Source organism: Parambassis ranga, chromosome 14, assembly GCF_900634625.1.
Source record: "Parambassis ranga chromosome 14, fParRan2.1, whole genome shotgun sequence".
NCBI lineage: Eukaryota > Metazoa > Chordata > Actinopteri > Ambassidae > Parambassis > Parambassis ranga.
In genome coordinates, this window is record NC_041034.1 from 4,490,938 (window position 1) to 4,513,135 (window position 22,198).

Sequence of the window (22,198 nt, forward strand, 5' to 3'; positions counted from 1 at the left end):
GGAATAAAAAAAAACTCTTTGTCAACAATGCTGGAGCAAAAGACCAGCTAAGCCAGAAGTCAAAGTTCAAGCAAAGTTGAACTTTGGATGACCAACAATGTGGAGCAATCGGGTTGTACTGACTGAAATATTGTCAGCCTGAAATATGTGAGATAAGTGAAATAAGACCAAGGTAAGAAAATCACAGTGTAAACATTTTAATGATAAAAGAATAAAAATAAAAACACACACACAAAGATAAGAATGAGCAGATTGGTCATAAAAAAAACAGTCTCATAACTCTCATAAAAGACACATTTCTCATTAAGAAGGCTTCGATCATAGTGATAGTGCATTGGAATATTCCACTGACGGCTTGGTTTCCACCCAGTGAAAATAGAATGAGGTCGTCCACTGTGCAAAGAGTACAGATGTGGTATTGATTCCCTTGTTTGTGTGCAGTTTTCTGAGTGTATTTCAGATTTCTTTAAACCTGCAAAACAACAGTTAAAAAGTTGTTTAAACGACAAAAACGCATAAAAAAGCATCACAGATGTTGCTCACCATTTGCAGATGTCTGAAAACGGTTTAGCCTAACAGACAGACTAAAAGCAGTAAACCATAAATGATATATATTTCTGTTTTTGAATTGATTAAATCAAGGAAAATGGTCAGAGGGTGCTAGTGTCACCTGCTTCCAGACTTAATGCTAAGCTAAGCTAACACCTTCCTGCTCCCTACACATGTTTTTTACTCACAGGCATTAGACTAGTATAATGCCAAGTATATTTTAATGCTTAATTTATAGTGTGTATAAGAGCAAATGCCATGACAGCCTTACAAGCCAGGAGTATTTTGATTGTCCCCTGGTGGCTGGTTGCAGCACAGGTCCCAAACCCCACCCTCTTGTACTTCTAAAGGCTTCAACAATCTGAGTAGCTTTTGCAATGATTCATTATATTTAGTGAGTTTCTGAAACATATGCTTTAAAAGAAGAGATGGAAGAAAAAGGTAAACACATGGTGGTGATGATACTGACCCTCTGACTCGGCGGGTGCAACCACACCATCCAAGAACTTCCTTATAAACAAGCCTGGACAAAAACTGGAAAATAAACAATATGTCAGTCACTATCAAGGAAATTCACTTTAATGTAGGAGACTGTCATTGTGCAGATTGTGTGTTTCTGACCAGGCAGGCTAAGACATCAGCACAGATGAGCATGTAGAAAACGTTATTCCAGCCTGTAGGTGAGATCAGACCGGCCAACAGAGGGCCCAGAGCAGCTCCTGCAGAAACACGGGGGAAACACTGCTGGTGAGTCTTTGTTTAGAAGCAGCATTTTCCCTCAAGACACATTTTTAATGCTATTTCTTAGATGGATTACTATTTGCCATATGTCGTTAGTTAATCTGCTTAGTTTGTGCTGATTTCTAGAGCTCGGGACCAAAAAACAATGGGGGTTCAAATGTCCATACACACCTATTGATCCTGTCCCATCAATAATTGCAGTCACTGTTGACAAAGCCCTGGAGTTTCCTCTCAGACTTTCATGGGTGCCCTGTTGTGACACAAACGCAGCAGCACATTTAATTTCGAAGGTGTAATAAAGCGACAGCGACATAAAGCAGAGGATTTCCCATGATGCTTCAGGCCTTACCAGGTCAGCAGACACAGCAGTGGTAATGAGGGCGTACGGTCCGTTTACGAGGCCTCCACACAACAACAGCATACCTGTAGATAAAAAAAAACACAAGTAAAGGTTGCATCTACTCCTCTGGATGAAATCTATATATATAATCTATAATTTAATTTAAACCTGGGGATTAAAAAAAAGCTTCTTTGCTGTTACTTAAGATACATTTTGTAAATATCCTCTCCTAGTTGACCTAGTTTGAGCTTAAGTTGCATTGGTATGTTAATGCAGTTTAGCTATAGGTTAATCTATAATATCTATATAATCTATAATTCGGCATTTGACCTGAGTAAACATGCTAATAAATGCATGTAGTAACAAAGTCTCACCTATTGTGGTCCCAAGACTCCTTTGTCCTATGTAGTTATACAGGAAAAGCTGGAAAAAGAGCACAACAATCATCAGACATCAACTTATTATCCAGCTTTAAACTAATCCAAGTGTTTGGAGTTATTAATACTTTGAGATATCAGATAGCACTCACCATAGGGGCAGCAGCGACCAACATGACGCAGCACGTTGATGCTCTTCCACCCGTGTAGTCAGACACCACGCCTGCCATAATGCCCCCTGTAACCCACAGAACAGAAAATCATCTTTTTAATGTTTGAAAGCAGATTTCTGCAAAATAAAGCCATGTGTCATGTGAAGGCTGACAGCGTACCCAGGATTCCTCCTACATCGAACAGTGTTGACATGTCTCCTGCCTCTTTTGCCTCGAAGTGTGCTGAAAATAAACATGTAACTTTATTTATAATGACTTCCAAGACCACATTATATGTGAAAATCATGGGTGTAACTACTGACCAACATTAGAGATGTAGAGAGGAAGCCAGTACAGGAAGGTGTAGCTGACCAGCTTGGCGAACAGCAGACAGAGAGAGAACTCCACCACTCCCTGCATCACACAGAAAACACCATGAAAACCAGCTTCAGCATCTCAAAAGGTCCTCCTCTGAGACGCTCGGAGGAAAATCTTTCCCAGTTTGGCGTGACACAAACAGAACTGTGTATGTTTCAGTACCAGTAACAGCAAAGTTCTCATTAAGTGTTTGGTTACACCAGTCATTCATCATCACACATTAACAGCACGGTAAAACTCACAGGTATAGACAATGCCCCACAGAAGCTTATAGCCTCAGTGTTCTCCTCTACGATCTCTGCAGGCTCGGTCGAAATGACGCCGTTGATGGTTCGGTCGACATGAGATGAGTTCTGCAGGAGAGGCTCCTCCTCACCGCTCTCCTGAACACTCTGACACACAAACACAAGCGTGTGAGCTCTAGCAGTCATGTTAGGAGACGAATTGTGTTTTTTTTATAACTCACATGATGCTGAGGAAGAGTGCAGTTTACATCTTCAGGTTCTGAGGAACAGAGAAGACACAATGAGACATGAAGAACTTCACCTTATCCACAACCAAACACAACATATGCTGTAAACTGTAAACTGACTCTCAACTAGGAAGAAGAAGCACAGGATTCCCATGGAGGCGATGATGAGCCCAGGAACGATGAAGGACATTCCCCACTCCGAGGAGACAAACACTCCGGCGATGAGAGAGCCTAGGATGTTTCCCACTGAGGTGTGGGAGTTCCACACACCCATAATGAACCCACGCCTGAGAGTTTAAAACACAAAAGACAGTGAGCACTTCTCCTTATTAAGATTAAGATTAAGAAACCCTTTATTTGTCTCACAGCACGCAGATATAAAAAGTAAAACAAGATAACATAAAAATAAAAGATACAGTATAACATAAAACTACCAATAAGTACACAATAGAGTTAAAATTAACATCACATATTAACAGATGTTGCACAGATGAGTGGCGGTAGGAGTGGTTTGTAAATTTAAACTGTACATAGTGCAGCAAGAACTAAATATTCATTGCTGACAGCAGCAGGAAGGAAAGACCTTCTGAACCTCTCCTTCTCACTCAGTCTGTCACTGCAGTGCTGACAGGGATACTGCTGCTTCGACTGTGTGTGAACCAGAATTAAAATCTCCTATTAAAAGACTTTCCAGTGTGTCTGGATCAAATCTGGGGTTAGGACTGGAGTTAGTTTAACAGGGACGAGAGGAGGCAAAATTAGTGAATTCTCTCTTTCCTTTAAACTCTATATAAGGAGAGTTTTATAAGTATTATTATAAAATAATAATTCTGTAATTGAAACATTCATAGTTTGATTTTATGTGAACTCTGACCAGACTGTTGTGCAGGTAAACTTAATGCTTAGCTGCAGACACTGAAAAGGGTGGGACCCATTCAGATATGTGACTTTTCTTTACAGCTGTTGTGGTACCTGCTGTGCTGGTATTTCAAGAAGCAGTCTGGTTTCATTTTTTTAGGGTAGGGGCAGTTCAGATACATGAGGTACGTGTGATCTGGTGTACCGCAGCTTGGTTTCACTGTGTGGTCGGAACGTGACAGATGTGGATGTGTCTGCTGGCTATAAAAAAAAAAGCAGCATCTAATGCTGCACAGTCAGCAGGACTGCACTCTTCTACTTACTTCCCCTTTCCAAACCAGTTGCCGACGCAAGCCACCACAGCTGGCCATCCAGTGGTCTGCATTACCCCATTCATCACCTGCAGAATGAGGCAGAGAAAGACCCCAGGCTGGGTTAACTAACTGTATCATAGAACCCACATACACACCCAGAATGTCAGGAGATCTGTGCTTCTTAACATTCCAGTACCAAACCTACACAAGCCCAGACATACTTCAGCAGTCATATGATGTGGCTGTGAGTCATGTGATATGTGAGGGTAAAGCCTGACTAAGCCACTGTGAGAGCTCTACTGTTTTATAGGGATGATATGATAAATAAGGTCTCTCTGTGCTGACCCGCTCAGAGTGACCACACCTGTAAACGGAGTAAAAAGGTTACTCAATAGAATAAATCAGTGATGTCTTGACCATACGTGAAACTTTCTCAGGGTCTAGACTTTAATATTTCAGGTCAAATAAGACATGTTCTGTAGATTTTTCCAGTATTTTATAGCTTCCTAGTGGTTGGTAATTTCACTGCAGGACTCATGTGATAGCTTGAGGCTCATCTGACACTTAATAGCTACAAAGAAAGCATTGCAATCACCTGACTCACTCAGTTGACTGCAGAATTCACTACATTTGAAAACCCATAAAGAAAAAACAAAGACAACTTTTTTTTTAAACATATAAACACGTGTAAAAAGTTTAGGAGCTGCACAAATGCACTCTTTTTCTTGCTCCTGCATATCCAGGTGTGGCTCTTACTGGTCAAAGGACTATAGTAAAACTGAGTGTGTGTCCAATGTGTGAAAAGCATCAATTTCTGACACTGCTGAGGGAAATCTGACTAACGTGAGTTGGTATGGCTTTAGTCAGCAAGAAGCGACTCATCTGATCTCTGGTTCCTTTTTTTCCGCCCTCTGTGGCAGTTTTGTCGTGTGCAGTTTCTGCTTCCCAAAAGGCATGAGAACTCTATAACCAACTGTTTTTATTGCAGTCAAAGTACATCTATTAGCATCTGTTAAATTTCATGTTGATGCAGCCCTGGAGTAGTTGACATATCCAGTCAATAAACTATGTTAACTAGACAAAAAAAAATGGCTGAATGTGTGTTGTTTGCTGTCAGATTGGTCACAACAGATCAACCCATCAAAACAAAAGGAGGTGCAGAAGCTTGTCTTTACCTGGATAAAGGCGTAGTACCCTAATGAGTGGATGTTCCAGTAGAAGCCGAGGCCAAACAGACACGTGAACAACCCACTCATCAGCATCCCGAAGCTCAGGTAGTACCGCAGAGGCAGACGCTCCCCAAATATCCCACTGAGAACACAAGAAGTGATGATGAGTCAATTAGAGCACACACACACACACACACAAACACACACACACACTCAAGGCCAGACACAGCACGTACGCACCTGAAAAACATGCCGATAGCATAAGCAACCAGGAAGCAGTTATCCAGGACTCCAAACAACGTCTGATAGTTGTCCTGGTCTGGACAGAACACAGAGATAAAAGGGTTACTTTTTGTATCATCAAGGACACGAGTATCTGAAATGTGCGCAAAGGGACTCACCAAAGGGGGCCCAGTCACACCAGGTAGCATTGTTGGTTATGTTGATGTCTGCCGGCCGAATGACTGTGGAGCAGTTTCTGTGCAGCTCGCTCTGAAGATCAAAGAAAGGAGGGATTAGACTCAAACAACTGCTCCGGTACAAGCTGGGTCTTTAATGGCCTCTACATGTGTGTGTGATATCTGCAGTGTTCTCTTCTGTTGTCTTCATGATGATGGCGTTTGGTTTAAAGATGTCAGAATCGTGCGTTTATGATAACAAATGTCCTGATGAGCACTGAACAGTACGTTTGGATCACGTCCATGTACATCCTTCTTAAATTAAAGGCAGCTGTCTGGATTCTAGGAACAACTTCACATAGTGTTTCTTGTTTATTCCTCTGCTGGATAGAATAACACATACGTAAGGCCACTGATCTCGTCTTTCTCCTGATTACGAAACCTTATACCGAACCTCAAAAACCTCAATATTGCAGCTAAGTAACTGAACTGTCTGAGTCACCTTAACAATGCTGATAGGTTTCCGTGACAGATGATAGGCTGTGTAGAAGAGGAAGGTGAGGAAAAGGATGAAACCCCGATACCTGTGAAAAAGAAAAGAAAGAAAAGCACGACTTTAATCCTAACATACAGACTTAAATTCATAGTATTTTACACTTCTTAATGAACAGGATCATTAGGAAGTGACACTTCACTTGTTAATTGGAATGATTGTGACACAATCGTGTGTCTGGGTGACTTGACTTGAGTGTTTTCACATCATTGCTTTGTTAAATGAAACTTTACATACATACATCAGCAAAAATTAAAGTTCATAGCATAAAGATTATGAGTGTGGAGTCCTAACGTGACACTGTGGGATTCATTGATAACAAACCTTGTTGTGAACAGTGTGTTACTACACAGTACATACATTTTTTGAATTACTTTCTTACAGATCAATGGTTTTTCCTGGAGGAAATGGAGATTCTTATTGTAACCTCGGTATGTTGACTATTCCTGTATCAGCTTCCTGGCTGATAATTAGAGAAAGCAGACCCCAAAAAGGAACCAATTACGGTTCTTTCCACGTTAATTGCCAAACAACACACAACAAGCAATGGGAGGTAAAATCAGAGGTATTTCTTTTTAAATAAAAAACACTCGTGTCTGGGCAAATTCCTTAAATGCTGAACGACATTATCGACTCGTTAAGGTCAAATGTGTGCAGACAAGAAGAGGGAGCTCTAAATATAAACTGGTTTTTAATGGGAGTCTGTGGCTGAATCCCACAGAGGGTGTGGTGGGCACAGAAAGAAAAAAAGAGTTAAACGTTTGTTGTAGATGGGAAAGTATACAAAGTAAGTATACTGACCCGAAGACAAACTCACAAAATGTGTGTTTATTGATGTGTTAAGTCAATCATTTACAGCAGTGAGATAGTTAACATGCGGGGCAGCTGCTCCGTCTGTAACCGGGTTGTGGGAGAACAGGCAGAGAACAGTGGAAACTTACCAACTATCCCGAGAAAAAGACGTGATGAGCCGAATGCCGGGAGCCAGGGCAGACTTCATTTTCAATAAAAAAAAACCTCGTCCCACTTGACACAGAAAAACTCAGCACTCGGTTCCAGTCATAATCCTTAAAGTATGAATTTCAAGCCGTATTTGTAGCTAACTAACTACAGATGTATAACACAAGCAACAGTGATCTAAACCCTGAGTAAACAAAGACGCTAATTCAAGTTGTAGGAGCGAATATAAACGGACCTTTAAGCTAGCAAACCAGCGCTAGCTGCTGCTGCTAAAGGTATAGAGTTACTGTCCGGGTTCCTGGTGGGATATTACGCTCCGTTAACATCCAGACGTGATCCATGCTGCGCGGTTAAGTTTATATACACCAGCCAGGACAGCCAGCCTACCCCTCCGAGGACCGGTAAACACACGAGGGTCTAAAACGGCTCCGGGTTATGAATAGATGCGAGTTATTATTGTTCCTGCCGTTCCTCCATAGGAGTTTCCAGCCGGAGCTCGGTGCCTGCAGTATGTACCGCTCTGACGTCACGGAGCAAACAGGAAGCAGCGACACGTTATTAACGCTTTATAAACACAATCCACGAATCGATATTTTACCCCTAAAACATCGGATTTTCAGGAACAAACTCCTCAAATTATCACCGTTTTTTAAAATATACACACAAATATATATATAACATTTAGTTTTAAATTAAAATCCTTTCCCCCAATCCCCCAAAAATAAAACGTATTATTTCTGGTTGTAAAGGGATTAAATTCAATTGTTTCCTCCGTTCTGTGTTAAAAACAAGTCCAAAGTTGACCGTTTATTTCATACAACAGTCTAGAACCAGATAAACATTACAGGTTTTTATAAACATTCCACACACCAACCAGCAAATCCCCCACAAAAGCACATTTTTTTCCAAATGTATACCTGTCCCAGTGATTTAAATTGATAAACTAAAAACTATGCCGATGTACACATTACTTAAATATCAATAAATACACAAAACTCTCTTAATATAACCTTGTTTTTTTTTCTTACTACAAATCATTTCACACACACACACAGCAGAATAAAACTAAGCATCTATTGCCACCATGACAGCTTTGTTAAGATGTGCTGATCAGTTAAGTTAAACTAAATCTGATGAATGTCAGTAGTTCTGCAGGTATTTAATCATAAACCAGTGAGTGTTGGTAAAGTAAAAATAACAAGATAATGACGCTAAAATAGCACAAAAATCTCAGTATTTTTGTACTAGATAGATTGGGACATCAATCTTCTTATCACATTCTGACATGGACAGTTCGCACAGTTTCTTTCTCAACATCACATAGTCATAGCAAACCCCACAGCAGACTGTCAGCTCCCTTTACTGTAAATCCAAACTCACCATTGTTGAATGAAGAGCCTGTGCATAAGCTGTGGAAGAGACAAATGTTATTGTTTTTCATGTTCATGTGAGTCTCCATTACAGTTCAGTGATATTAGAAGTTGATGTGGTAACTGGTGCAGTGAATACCTTTGGGATTGTTGTGGAAAGTGCAGTTGTTAGCACAGGTGTCAGGATGGGAGTCCCAGAAAGAGGACGCACAGCAACAGAGAGGCGGAGGCTCCAGCTTCGCCTGAGACAGGCGCTCCCTCACCTGAGCTCTGAGAGCGTCGACAAACCTGCAGAGTCATAATCAGCATTAGTGTTTTTCTGTACAGTGTGTTGTTGGGCCACACAAAGAGCAGCATTAAAGACAGAGACTATGTTACACTGATATATTATGGTATTTTTTTGATATACATCTTACTTCAGTCATCCCTGAATGCAACCTCAACGTTGCATCAGAGTGGTTTTAATCCACATCAGACTTTAATGGGAAGTTTTCACATCAGGCCAAAGAGACCAAACACACTTTGGGCATTTCCCATTGTTCGCCATAAGAGGTAGAGTCTTTCATAACACAATATATCTTATGCAAAGGAACCCCGTGGAAGAGCATTGAAACCCCTGCTACAGATTGTCTATGCAGCAGAGAAGGTGAGGAATGGACCACAAAAATCTGATAAACTGACTTCTTTTAATCCAGCCCAGTTTATCAATTTAACACAGCTCAGTGAAGCTGGACCCATACTCCACGAGAGCAGAGAACTCCCTCCCCCTGTCGACGTTACGCCCACAAAATACAGTCAGCTACACTGATCTTCTATTGTCATGCTATGCGCCCACTTCCCTGAGCATTATCAGCTCGTTAGGCCAGGTAACCACGACTGTGCTCACAATTTGCAATACAATTGCATTGTCAACCTTTTGTGTGTGACGTGTGCTGCGTAGGAGGGCCGTATGCACACACTTCTCGCGGAGTATGGTACCTCCGTGCCGAAACGAACTATTTTTTTCACTTCCGTGTTTCTGTTCTCTGTTCTCGTGGAGTATGGAACAGCCTTGAGTCAGTGCTGACCACAGCGTTTATATGCAGCTATATGCAGCTGTACTCCTCAAGACCTGAAAATTGACTTGGATGTTTAAAAAGATGAGTCAGAGGATTTTCTCAGACTTGTTTACCTTGTGGTTACTTTCCCTTTCTCCTGTTTTCGTCTCCTCTGCAGCTGCAGCGCTCTCTCCTCCTCCTCAAGCTTCAGACGCTCCAGAATCAGCAGTTCTCTCTCCCCCAGCTTCTGTCTGGCCTCTTCAAGCTGCCGAACTCTCTCCAAACGTCTTTCTTCTTCCAGACGTATCTGCTCTTTCTCCGCCTTAATCCTTCAGTGAATATGGGTACAAGATTTCAACAAAAGCCTCAATGCAATTTGCATTTGCATTGGAAGCAATTTGTTCTCAGTGCATCTACACAGAGTCACTGTTCAGAGTGTCAATTAACACAGGTGTGATTTCAAAGAGGTACCAGCACCGCTCTGAAACAGCCTGCTGAGCAAAATAATGGAACATGTTCAGTTATAGTGTAGTATGTTCAACAGAGGCTACAGAGGTTTATTGCCTGATACAGATGCAAATCATAGCTTTAATCCTATACATAGATATGAGTAAGCGATGATGAAGGTGTAAAGGCTGTGGTCTCCTCACCTTGCGGTCCTCTTCAGGTGTTTCCTGTGCTGTTTGTTCTCCTTTACTTGTTCTCGTTCTGTATTCATGGCCAGACGGCGGTGTATCATGAACTGATACTGTCGCTGCAGAAACAGATTGCATTGTTGGTCACGTGCAGACTGACAGAATGTAAACAATGTAATCTTCATGCACACATGTGATGTGTACCTGTCTTTTCAGTTCTTCTTGGTTGTCCAGAGGCCACAGGGGCTGTTGGACTCCGAGGTGAGACTTGAAACCAGGGTCAGGGTATAATTCATCTGCATCCATTAATGTACGTCCTCTCACCTGACACACACAACAACACTAAATTACTATTAATAACTCCAAGGTTAAACATAAGAGTTTAAAGAGTTTAACAGACCTAAGTAATGATCATACTTTGAACTAAAAACAAAGAAATAAATATGGGACTAATACATGTTTGAGCCTTAAGGTAGGTAGTAGGGATTCTCAGGATGTTTGGAGGGAAATTAGAAGTCATATGGATATATTTATCATTAACACACCCATCGTGATCATAATGATCATGTGGTAACATGACCTAGTTTCACCATGCGGGCTCCCTCTGGAAGCTGTCAGCTATCAGGTTTACGAGGTTGATAACACAGTTTCTGACTTCACCTACTTTACATCGGTTGGATTTTTAGCCTCTCACTAGAAACAAAGCCAACTCACATTTGTTTCATTGGACCTCTACGATCGAAAGTTATGTATGCGGCTATAGTAAACTGTGTGTGGCACAAGCAAATGCTGCAAAAGCATTGCCTTCAAATGAAGATTTCAGATTTCCTGTTGTTCCTGATGTATCACATCACAGTAAGATGAACTCAAAAAGCAATAAATAAGGACAAACATGGTTTGAATGGAAACAGTAAGGCACCCTGGATAGTCAGTCACCTTCTGCTGAACAAGGGGACATTCATGTTGACCGCTTAAGAATAAAGCAGCTCCCTTCTCCTCCTCTTCCTCTTCCTCTCCCAGAACAACCTCTTCTGCGCTCAGCACACCAGATCCATCTCTCTGTTGGATGCAGTGAAAAATGCTTCTAATTATAACCTTAAACATGCAGGAACTCACAGAATCACAGTAAAGCTTCAAAAGAGGAACCATTTGTAAGACAAAGACACTCACATGTCTGGTTGGAGAGACATTCCACTGGCCTCCTGGAAGGTCTGATGTCATTACCTCATGTTTCCGACAGGCAGCCAGTCTAAGTCTGACCTGCCTCATGCCTTCATTAGACTGGAAAACATTGGAAATAAATGATAGTCCAGATTATTCACAGTCACATTATTCTATAAGTCACACAAGGAAACAAAACAAATTCCTCCTGACTGTCAAGAAATGTTTTAGTCACTGTGACCACATAAAACATTAAGCATGTGAGATTTTAGGCTTTCACCAGACCAGCAGAGCACCAACATTTGCTGGAGGTCTCCCGGTCCAAGTACAAAGAGTTGGGTGACCTAAACTCTAGAATTCCCCAAACCCCATACATACACCCATTCTGAATGGCTTTCGATACTTAAAGGCACACTGGTTGTTGTTATATTTATAGTGTGTTATACTGCAAAATATTGTATTACCAATAAACGTACAAGTAAGTAGTGGGAATATTAACTGTTGACAGACTAATCAGCACCCTCTGGTGGACAAAGTATGCAATGACAAAGGTGTTACACACTAAATTACTCAGTACAATTCTAAACTTAAACTATACCCATAAGTAACTGATTATCATGTCATAACAAAGCAATAAAACAATGAAAATATGCAAGGAACACCAACAAGCTATAAATAAAACCTAAAAAAGAAGGTTTTGATGACTTATACTACGTATGTAACGCCATCTCACCTCCTGGGAGCTCCTCATCACACTCTGCTGTACAGGAGACATCAGCTTCTCACCAGCAGATTCTTGATGGGTCCAAACACGATAATGTTGATGTGGGATTCTACTGCTAGGTGTCACCTAGACAGAGACAAAGGTATGGGGCATTACAGAGAAGAATCGGACAGGGACAACCAGAGGGCTCAACTATACATCACATTATCTATGCTGCTGACTCCAACTGGATTTATTTTACAGTCAAAATAAAGTGATATTTACCACTCTATGTGTCTGGGGCCCCCTTTTGCAGACTTGAGCTTGCTGTGCCACACGGTGGCGTACTTGATCTTGAAATCGCCGAAGACTCTCCTCATTCTGTCTTCTCTTTTCTTCCTGGAGCTCCTCAGTTAGCAAAGCAAGAGTCTGAGAAATATATTACAGAATAATTCAGACAAAAACCAAGAGATGAAGTGGTATGTTGCTGCTATAATGTGTCAGCATCCCCATCAGTGAGCTATGACTTCAGACATACAGTGATTTAAGAGGATGCCATGATAATGTATAGAACAATTAGGCTACTGTTAATACTGTTAAAACAACTTGGGAGTTACTCCTTCACCGTGTCATCCCGGGCTCTGTTGTAATAATAAATGTAATCACACATAACCAAAATAACGGCCACTCTGTAATCTGGCAACAGAGTTAAAGCTGGCGTCCTCCATTAGCATTTAAAAACAAACTCACATTCGGGTGCTCCGTGAAGTCTTGTTCGCCCTCCTCCACCCAGGCTCCCACCGCCACAACCGCCGGGTTCCTTTCAGCTAGCACCTTGCTGGCTCTGGACGGTCTGTGCTCCTTGATGCTGATCACTGGAACTTTGTTCCTGGCCTTTGTCGAAGCTATGACCCTGCTAGCACTCATTGGTAGCCTCGTTAGGACAGCTAATGCTAGCTTTCCGGTGACCAGCTGCTGTGAGACAGCAGTTCTTACAGATACGATACGTTATATACGATATTTACAGTTTAAACGACAGCAAAACTACCTGCTTTGCGTATATAAGCTCAGTAAACACCAACAGGTTTGTTTGAGTTTCGCTCACTTCAGCTTCTTTTAGCATTTCTGGTTTGTCAAACAGCTCATTTGTGCGTTACTGCCACCTACAGGACAGGAGGAGACACTGGGTATAAAATCCACTTTAGTTTTCACATACACAGTTGTACATACTGAAATGTTTGTACAAAAAATGTGCTTGCATTATTATTATGATTTTACTGAATGTATAAATAATATTGATTTAAACTATTGATTAAGTATTATATTACTATAAATACTGCTTATAACAAGTAGAAGTGCTGCTTCAATGACAATGTGGTTCTACATGAAAAAGATCCCAAAATTTGATATTGCCAATCTAACAAAATTCATACAAAATGTTACAGAAACGTTAACAGCATTTCACTAGGCCAAGGTGTTAGAGAAGTTGACTAACTCCTTACAATGCCATAGAATACTGTTTTATTCATCAACCAGGACGATGAATAATAGGTGATAGGTGAATTTCAAGCCATTACAAAATCTTTAGCTTCAAAAGAATCTCCCTGGACAAAAAAAATGAATGTTTTAAGTAAACATCTAAGTAGTGAACAGATAGTAAATGTTTACATGCACACTGAGAGACTTTACTTAAGTTTCTTTTATTAAAAATGACAATATTGCTACAGGAAAATAGAAATAAATTGCACTGCATTGTGTGCAACATGGACACCTTTAGATATAAAGATTACTCTGAATGTCGGTGGTTCTGATAACCTTGCGGAGGACATCTGTACTTGGAGAAGTGTCCAGCTGCAGAGAGAAAGGAAATACAGAAAATAAAGTGTTTATCAGGTACATTTTATGGTGACAGAACTCTCATACACTTCTATGATGTAGAGGCAAGCTAAACTTTTCAACTTCATTCCCATTAGCTGCCAGACCCTGCAGTTACATCATCAGCTGCAGTTCAGCCAGAAGAGCAATTTGGTATTGTTGGATATTTGTGCACAACATCCTTCCTTTGTGACCTTTACAAAAGCCCTCTCACATAAGAAGAAAAGCTGCTCACCTGTATGGATCTGCCAAGCTTGGTTAGTGCAGGCTTATAGGTCTCCATGGTGACAGAATCGGGGCCAATAACATCGCTGTAACATTGGTAAACAACAGCGGCAATGTGGTGGACCTGGCAGTGGTTCAGCACTGATGAAACAGCACAAAGATGAGAAACACAAAGTTAAGCGACGACAACACAATGAAACAAATCAGAAGATGCAAGGTGTGCAACCTGGTCCAGGCCTTAATCCTGATGATGCATCTGTTTGTTTGGACTCTTTAAGTGCACTAAAACCAAAATGACCAAATCAGGATGCAAGACTATGTGTGCCCAGAGAGTGGAGAGGAGCCTAATGGCACTACATTTCATTCAGTTGGCAGACACTTTTGTCCAAAGCGACTCTGTTTCTCTTCCACACACACACACACCAGGAACAATTTGGGTTTGGTGTCTCGCTCAAGGACACTACAGACAGAAGAGCCATGGCTAAAGCTCTATTTACAGTCTACCCAGGAAGTTATATCTCATAAACTTAAAAGAACTCTTAAATATCAAGAGACTTTCTTGTAAACATGCACATTAATATGACAGACTGAAGCCGAGCTGTGCAGCATCCAGAGATTTTTCAGTGTGTGTGTGTTTGTAAGAGGTAAATAGAATGTGAGTTCGAGACAAGTGAGTTAGGGAAAAGTGTACCTGCAGCTGAAAGTCCGGTAACTATGTTGGGTTGCTCCAGTGACTGGCAGACATGCTGATTACTAAAAGCACTGGTGTGCAGAGAGCGCAGGAAGGGAGCAGAGCTGCCACACAGATAGTCTGCTGTCTTGTAATCAGCCACAGAGCAATCTGACAGCACAGTGACATTCAGTCCTCTATGCTGCAGACAGTCAAACACCTACAAAAGACAGAGGAGCACTCGGTCAGGCCCACGTAACAACTTTACATTCATCTACTTTCAAAGATATTCAGAAGATCACAGCTCCTCTGCATTTGGTTCGGCCTGCAACAACTATAATTACGCTGTCTTTCAAAATGTGTCTGCAATATAACACCAAAAAATATTCACAATTCCATGATTTAAATGTACCTTTTCTGCCCACTGAAATAACTGGTCTTCTGCAATGTAGCAAGTCACCTGGCACATCAAAACCTTTAGGAAAAGAAATGCAACTTTTGTGGGTCAAAGACAAAAAAGCACTTCAATATTGATGGTTAATCATAGATAGAACAGTATTCTGTAATCTCTCAACAGACACGATCTTTAAACCTTAAAACCATGTTACAAATGACAAGTTTACGATGACAGGAGCTTTAGAAAATCAGTGATCTCTACATAAGTGGGCAGTTGTGCCACTGCTATCTGCTGTCCACAGCTGCTCCACTTCATTAAATCCCTGCAGCCGGACACATGTGATAAATCTGAAGCTTCCTCTGCAGCACACAAGGCCGTTCACTACGCTTATCTTGATGAAATCACGTGCAAATGGCACCATGCTGATAGAAAATAATCACACACATCTCTTCACACAATCATGGGTTGGATAGAACTCTGCAATCTGACACCAGGCTACCAGGGCTCTTTATTACAATTATAAGTTTGAATTCTTTCTTTATTACCAAGGTAAAACACTTTGGTATCAAATAAATTATTTTAAAAAATTAACACTGAGCAAAACCAAGACTAAAATTGTGCTAAATGTATATAAACACTTTAAACATGCAATCGTTTATTTCCTGTTTCCAGTAGAAACTTCTGGATGCCTGATTTCCCATTTCAATTTTACATTATTTTCGTCTTCTGTCTGTAGCCTGGCAACAACTAGGCGCAGTCATAATAATGTGCTTTTAATATAACTGAGTAAATATTTACAACAGCACTTGAGACAAATTAAATAGATCAGACACAAACTCATTAAACAGAATGATCATCAAGGTCTCAACAGTCTGCTGCTTTCTGTGCCATTAATCTTAGACATATTCCTGAGTGTCATGGTGTGGCACTCACCGACGGGTTGTCCTTGTGTCTGTAGAAGACGCACGCTGACTCCTCACTGCTTTGATCACTAAGAGCCCGACTTCTCTCGTTCCACACCGATGAATGTCCAACTTTGTCCCAGTTTGACGAGGAGAGGACATAGGCTGACAGAAAGCCTGTGAGGAAAGATTGTCACCGTGTTCAGGAAATTATATGACCTACACAAAAGTGGTCTGTGATTTGTGATTTTAGTCAGAAGCACCAAATAACTTCCTCAATCTTCTTTGTGCACTTTTGTAACATTTTATAGAAAACAAATAATATATCAACTAGTTAGTAAATTAACTGATACTGAACACAATAAATATCTGCAGTCCTACTATTGTTTAATGCTGATTATGCTGCATTTACAGAAGCACCATAATCTGTTGGTGCACAGCTCATCATTTCTAAAACGCCAAAAACAGTTCTTGAAAATCTGCTGCTGCTACTTATCTCCACCATGCTCCAATTTACAGTCAGACATCATTAAAGATTAATGTGATCTGTAAGATTAATTCATCACATGCGGTGTAGCATACAGGGTAGTTGGCAGCCACATACTAGCAGCGTTGTATCCCACAGCGAGGATGAAGTCTGAACACTGCAGCTTGTTTCCAGACCTCAGAGAGTCAGACACCTCAGGGCTCCAGTGCAGCTGGACCTCCCTGGTGAAGAGACATAGGAGTTAGAGAATAGGAACCTTTTTGTTGAGTTCAAGGTGCCTAGGTGGACGAGACGAACCCCTTTAAACCTTCTATTCCACATTTATTTTTTTACATCGGCAGGTGTCCCAAATAAACTGTTTATTTTTTTCCCAGTGTAAGTATAATTTAGATTTTTGTCTCTATTGTTATTGACAGTAATGTTTTTACACATATGTGATATATATTCAAAGAAGAAGAAGAAGTGCTACTTAATGTTTACATCATGAAAATCACGTCTGATTTTTCATGTGTCATGTTAGCAATTAGCAGTTAGCTAGGCAGACCTCTGCCCAGGGGCTGCCGGTAAAAAAAATGTGAGAGAGAGGTTCATATACAGTTGTGCGTCTATAAATACACCTTAACTGCATTTCTTCCATTAATGTAACTTCTACAGGTAATATTCCACGCGTTCTGTCTCTTCACTTCCTGTATCCCTCATGCTAGCATGCTAAAGATTTTTTTATATATATATATATACCTCTTTTCCTCCAGTTCTCTCCGGATTTGCTCATCTTCTTCGTTTTCCTCAAGGTCCTCGTCGTCTTCTTCAACAGCTCGAGAATACACAGACAGCACTTCTCCGAAGAAAGTTGCCATAATTGCTGCTATGTGCGTAAAGTGAAAGTGTACCTACTGATTCAGAACCGCCTGCATGACACTTATTCGCTACTTCCGCCGCAAAGACGTTTCAGAATAAAAGCCGCAACCTAACCTCCGAGCACTTCAGAATAAATGCTTCAAATCTATGCAATTCATTTTCGATATATTTCAGGTAAATCAGGTAAATATATATATATATATATATATATATATATATATATATATATATATATATATATATATATATATATATATATATATATGAAAAATCAAAAAACACTCAAAAAAACAAAACAAAAACACTTCAACACATTTCAATAAATTTAAGCTAAAATTACACATAATGTAGATTGTTCTCACAGGGGAATACTGTTAATCTATGAATGCAAGAATTGATTACAGTAGCCTATAATCAATAGCTATTTCAGTGTCCATATTGATATGCAATCACAAACACACGTAAAGCTATCCTCTAAGCACATTTTTACCATCTAGTGCACAGAAATACTTTAAACCAAGCAACTTGCAGAGAAGTGCAACACCATCACTCTCCACAATCCTTGTGGGAAGCTCAAAGCTCAGGGCTGCAGGAGCCTCCAACGTATTTCTGCCTGAGCTGCTCCCTTTAAATCAATTAATGATTTAAGGCTGTGTCTCCTCTGTGAATTCACTTGGTGTGCAGTTATACAATGCATATCACTATGAATATGATGAGTAATTAAAGCAGGGAAGAGTTGGTGTGCTATTTTTGGCCCTCCATGCCAATCAGGGGTAAACTTGACATGCCACATGACTCCACCGGCTTCTTACTTGGTAATACATAATTAAAACGAGTGGAAGAAAGCAGGAAAACATCATTTCAGAAAGGATGCTGGCTGGCAGATCATCTTTAGATGGAAACATAAGCCAAGTCATGTTAGGGCAAATTGGCCTCAAGTTGACTGCAGAACGTCCATCCTTTCTATTGTGTTGTATAATTTATTTTCCTGTAAGCTGTGCCCTGGGAGATGAGGGACAAACAGAAATGTGATGATATCAGCACGGCCATAAAAAAAAAAAAAGCTTCATTGTCACCAGAAAATGTCTGGTGTTGGAAAGACAAATTGGATTGCGGGGCAAAGCCTGGAGCAGAATAGAGAGTGAGCTCTATTAGCAGCGTAGCAGGATAATGTAGCAGTAGGCCATAAAGTAACAGCAGGAAGGTTTCCTGTCACAAAATGGAGCAACATGCTTGGAGGAAGCTTCGGGCTGCTGTTAATATAATTGATAGTAGAGAGAGGGAGAGGGAGAGCTAGGCGAGTGGGAGGGATGTTCTGCAGCTTAACAAACACTAAAGCCTTCAGGGCTCAAGACAAGAAAGAAATGTCAACAACAGGACGAAGAGGGAATGTCACCACTTTACTGTCTATTAAAACAGGGAGCAGGACAGACTGTCAGAGGACAAAAACATCCAAATCAAGTCTATCTGAAAGTCACACACCAGATCCTTTCTCACTGCCAGAGACAAGTGCAGTCATCTTAACGCAACTCTCAACTGTCTAAATAATTCAAGTGCAATGACACAATATTGTACAGTTTCCAGACCAGAGAGATAGTGAGCTACTTCCAGGTGCTGCCAAGGCAGGTACGGTACAGCCTCCTTCTATACTTTAAAAATGCATAAAAAAGATGAGGATGAGTCTCAAAGAGGATGAAGATCTAGATGTCTGATCAGAGGAAGAACCAGGATTAAGGACATTTGGTTGAAATGGTACTTCATTAACCACCATTTCAAAACAGATATTTAAAAAAAATGCTTGGCCCAAGGTTTGTCAGTTTAAAAAAAGTGAGGGTTTTTGACTGAACAAGGTCCATTAGGACCCTGTGTCATAAAAAGCCTGGAATAGGAACCTCCTCCTGGAAGGCCACAGAGCTGGGTACCTCGCTGAGGGGTGTAAGCTCCGAAACACCTTTGGTCTGATGAGAAGCAGGTGTCATTTTAAGGCAGATCCTGAGAGATCTTGCAGCAAGCAGCCAGAACACAGGGCATGCAAAGGGTGTGCTGCTAGTGGACTTCATGGAAAGGGGTCACACTGTTACAGAGGCTGATTACACCGACCTCTGACACAGCTGTGGGGAAAAAGTTAACAAGACTTCGCCTGGACAGCTAATAAAAGGAGTGATCATCCATCACAGCAACACTCCAGCCCACTGAGGTGACAGCTGCCAGTAGCTGCTTTACTACATGTAGATTTCTACCTCTTCCTCCAAGAGGAGGAGCCCACTGGTTGTGATTTTAACAGTGATCGTGCCATCATTGTGGCAGTGGACCACATTCTGGAAGTCCAAGAATGAGCAGTGAAGGAAAAGTGAGTTTTAATCCCATAGACTCAGTCTGATGTGTCTCATCAGATTCTTCCAGATAACACTGAACTGAATTAAAGTGAGCACTGCAGCTTTCAACACTCACTGAATATAGAAACTCTGCCTCTCAACGTACAGATGACGAAACCTGGAGGAGTGTGGAGTGTTTTTTACTGAGAGTTTTCACAGAGGGTTAAAGTTGATCCATTCCAATTATATACCTGAGCTGGAAAGCCTCAAAACACTCATCCCATCTGACCACCTACAAACATTCTCTCATGTAGGAGTACAGTTAAAAGTGTTTGCCCCGACTCATGTCTGTGGATTGTGGGAGGAAAAGTGAGGCGCCTGGAGGAATCCCACGCAGACACACAGAGAACATGCAAACCCCACACAGTTGCTTAGGAACAGCATTGTTCATCAGCTGTGGGTGTGATCACTCCGGAGCAAGGTGTGGGTTTTATTCATGTGATTGCGAGTGTGAAAGGGTTCTGATAACGCTCATAGTGCCTGGAGGTGGGTGGGGAAGTTGAACTGATGATGTACCAGAAGAAAAAGACTGGTTTAACAAAGCTGCTGGGGGAGACATTTTACACAACATGATAATTTTAGGAGAGAAATTCACTATTTGTTGTTGAAAAATAAGTGCAAGTGCACTAATTAAATCATTGTGATCATAATATAAGATAAAAAAATGAGGTATTACAGTATAAATAGAATAAGAACAACTGCAAACACTGTGATTTGATTCTGAGTTTATTCTGAGTGTACAGCGAGGAGACCTTTGCCTAAGGATGGAAGGGATCTGTCTGGTGTGTATTCAGTATGTCATGAGCGTAGGAGGGAGCGAGGCTATTCAGGGATTTAAAAACAATAGCAAAAGTCCATTTTGTTTACTTAAAGGCAGCAAAGAGAAGTTAGGAAATAAAGACGTGAACCTTTTTTTTAGTTTCTGATGGATATTTCTGAAATAATGGAAGAAATCTTGGAGATATTTGATATGTTTCAGGACGTTATGGTCTAAAATGATCTAAAATCACACGTGTAGGTTTTTAACAAACAGCATGGAGGTTAATATTTTATGAATCAGCTTGGACTAATGAGCAACAGTGGAGAGCATGAGGTTCAGAAATTATTGAGTCACAAAGACTTGATATTGATTATTTGACTGCGTGACCTTATTGACTTTTTATCAAAATCCTTTTCTTATACTGTTCACAGTGTTCCTGTCTTACTGCGTCTAACGTCAAATAAAATACAAGGTTAAAAGATTTCTTTATAATCGACTGGTAAAAATAACAAAACAAACACATAGAACTGGAGTTCAGCGAAGAGTTAATTGTACGTCCACTCCATGTGTCTCTTTCTCTTTTTTGTTTTTGCTGGTTTTGACCTAAAATATGTATATATTCAGTCTCCAGGGGTCAGTGTCCAGGTTGCCTGGCGGCCAGTGGAAAAGTCTGCAGAGTATCTGTGTGTGTGACTGATCTCATTTACAAAATGAAAAAAAAACCATGCTGGGGTGTAAAGATGTAAAAATCCTCATATGATGAATGTACACACACTCTGCCACATTGTAATGTTTGGTGACAGGGTCATCATTAAGAAAAAAGAACAATCACTCTGTGGAAGATGTTTCCTCTTCCTGCATGTGCACGACACTCATTCATTCTTTCCTCCAGCTATTTCTGCTGTGCACAAACGAGAGTTTGCTCTGTGTGTGTGTGCGTGCATGAGTGCATGCATGGTAAACTGGCTTTTGTGCAATTCATTAGAAATTCTGCTGACAGAGACTTGCAGTGAAAGCAGTTGTGTGAGCGTGGAAGGAATATCAAGAAGACTGTTCCTGCTCGGAGATGGCCTGCAGCTTTAAAGATATCAGCTCCTTCATATCAAGACGAATAATGACACACACACACACACACACACACACACACACACTGACCAGGATAAACACATGGATAAATGTTTGGTATTCAGACCCACAAACCTTTCTCATCACATTTAGCAGTTCTGATTAACACCAGCTGCAGAGAAAGAGAATAATATGTCTCAATAATAGACAAGGCAAATGAGGTACAGGGTCATTAAGGAAGAGGGGAAAAAAACTGTATTTCAGGCAGTGTTTGGGTTGTTTTAGGATTAGGAGGACAGGGTGCGTGCACACGGCATCTCTTGCTGGGTTCACTCAGTCAGGTTAAACAAAATAAAACATGTAGGAGAAGTTATAGTTGCAATATTTAGCAGCTAAAACGACGAGTTACTTCCTTCG

At 40.8% G+C, this 22,198-nt stretch overlaps 3 protein-coding genes across 3 annotated transcripts; all 3 read right to left on the minus strand.

Moving 5' to 3' along the window:
• Positions 1-181: 181 nt before the first annotated feature.
• On the minus strand, positions 182-7,813 carry slc37a2 (solute carrier family 37 member 2). The gene is made up of 18 exons (XM_028421561.1): positions 7,243-7,813; positions 6,251-6,332; positions 5,752-5,842; positions 5,591-5,669; positions 5,357-5,492; positions 4,191-4,267; positions 3,130-3,296; positions 3,004-3,041; positions 2,780-2,929; positions 2,483-2,573; positions 2,340-2,402; positions 2,160-2,245; positions 2,005-2,053; positions 1,640-1,713; positions 1,462-1,540; positions 1,171-1,268; positions 1,019-1,083; positions 182-472 (listed from the first exon to the last, which is right to left on the minus strand). The coding sequence occupies exons 1-18, from the start codon at positions 7,299-7,301 to the stop codon at positions 457-459; spliced, it is 1,500 nt and encodes a 499-aa protein (XP_028277362.1). The 5' UTR covers positions 7,302-7,813; the 3' UTR covers positions 182-456.
• A 144-nt stretch (positions 7,814-7,957) lies between these two features.
• On the minus strand, positions 7,958-13,305 carry ccdc15 (coiled-coil domain containing 15). The gene is made up of 10 exons (XM_028421563.1): positions 12,918-13,305; positions 12,453-12,596; positions 12,198-12,314; positions 11,474-11,584; positions 11,240-11,362; positions 10,508-10,627; positions 10,319-10,422; positions 9,803-9,997; positions 8,771-8,919; positions 7,958-8,670 (listed from the first exon to the last, which is right to left on the minus strand). The coding sequence occupies exons 1-10, from the start codon at positions 13,092-13,094 to the stop codon at positions 8,621-8,623; spliced, it is 1,290 nt and encodes a 429-aa protein (XP_028277364.1). The 5' UTR covers positions 13,095-13,305; the 3' UTR covers positions 7,958-8,620.
• Positions 13,306-13,848: 543 nt separating this feature from the next.
• Positions 13,849-17,669, minus strand: psmg1 (proteasome (prosome, macropain) assembly chaperone 1). The gene is made up of 7 exons (XM_028421595.1): positions 17,462-17,669; positions 16,841-16,944; positions 16,268-16,413; positions 15,350-15,412; positions 14,959-15,157; positions 14,278-14,408; positions 13,849-14,018 (listed from the first exon to the last, which is right to left on the minus strand). The coding sequence occupies exons 1-7, from the start codon at positions 17,578-17,580 to the stop codon at positions 13,941-13,943; spliced, it is 840 nt and encodes a 279-aa protein (XP_028277396.1). The 5' UTR covers positions 17,581-17,669; the 3' UTR covers positions 13,849-13,940.
• Between the last annotated feature and the right edge of the window lie 4,529 nt (positions 17,670-22,198).

Excerpts from the sequence above, each read along its gene's own strand:
- psmg1 (XM_028421595.1), bottom strand. The coding sequence starts at position 17,580 with ATGGCAACTTTCTTCGGAGAAGTGCTGTCTGTGTATTCTCGAGCTGTT. Across the intron at positions 14,409-14,958 it reads TACCGGACTTTCAGCTGCAG|TGCTGAACCACTGCCAGGTC; the intron begins GTACACTTTTCC and ends CTGTTTCATCAG. Across the intron at positions 14,019-14,277 it reads AGCTTGGCAGATCCATACAG|CTGGACACTTCTCCAAGTAC; the intron begins GTGAGCAGCTTT and ends TTCTCTCTGCAG.
- slc37a2 (XM_028421561.1), bottom strand. The coding sequence starts at position 7,301 with ATGAAGTCTGCCCTGGCTCCCGGCATTCGGCTCATCACGTCTTTTTCT. Across the intron at positions 2,246-2,339 it reads CGATGTAGGAGGAATCCTGG|GGGGCATTATGGCAGGCGTG; the intron begins GTACGCTGTCAG and ends TGTGGGTTACAG. Across the intron at positions 1,084-1,170 it reads CTGATGTCTTAGCCTGCCTG|TTTTTGTCCAGGCTTGTTTA; the intron begins GTCAGAAACACA and ends TTTATTTTCCAG.
- ccdc15 (XM_028421563.1), bottom strand. The coding sequence starts at position 13,094 with ATGAGTGCTAGCAGGGTCATAGCTTCGACAAAGGCCAGGAACAAAGTT. Across the intron at positions 12,597-12,917 it reads ACTTCACGGAGCACCCGAAT|ACTCTTGCTTTGCTAACTGA; the intron begins GTGAGTTTGTTT and ends TATATTTCTCAG. Across the intron at positions 12,315-12,452 it reads GGCCCCAGACACATAGAGTG|GTGACACCTAGCAGTAGAAT; the intron begins GTAAATATCACT and ends GTCTCTGTCTAG.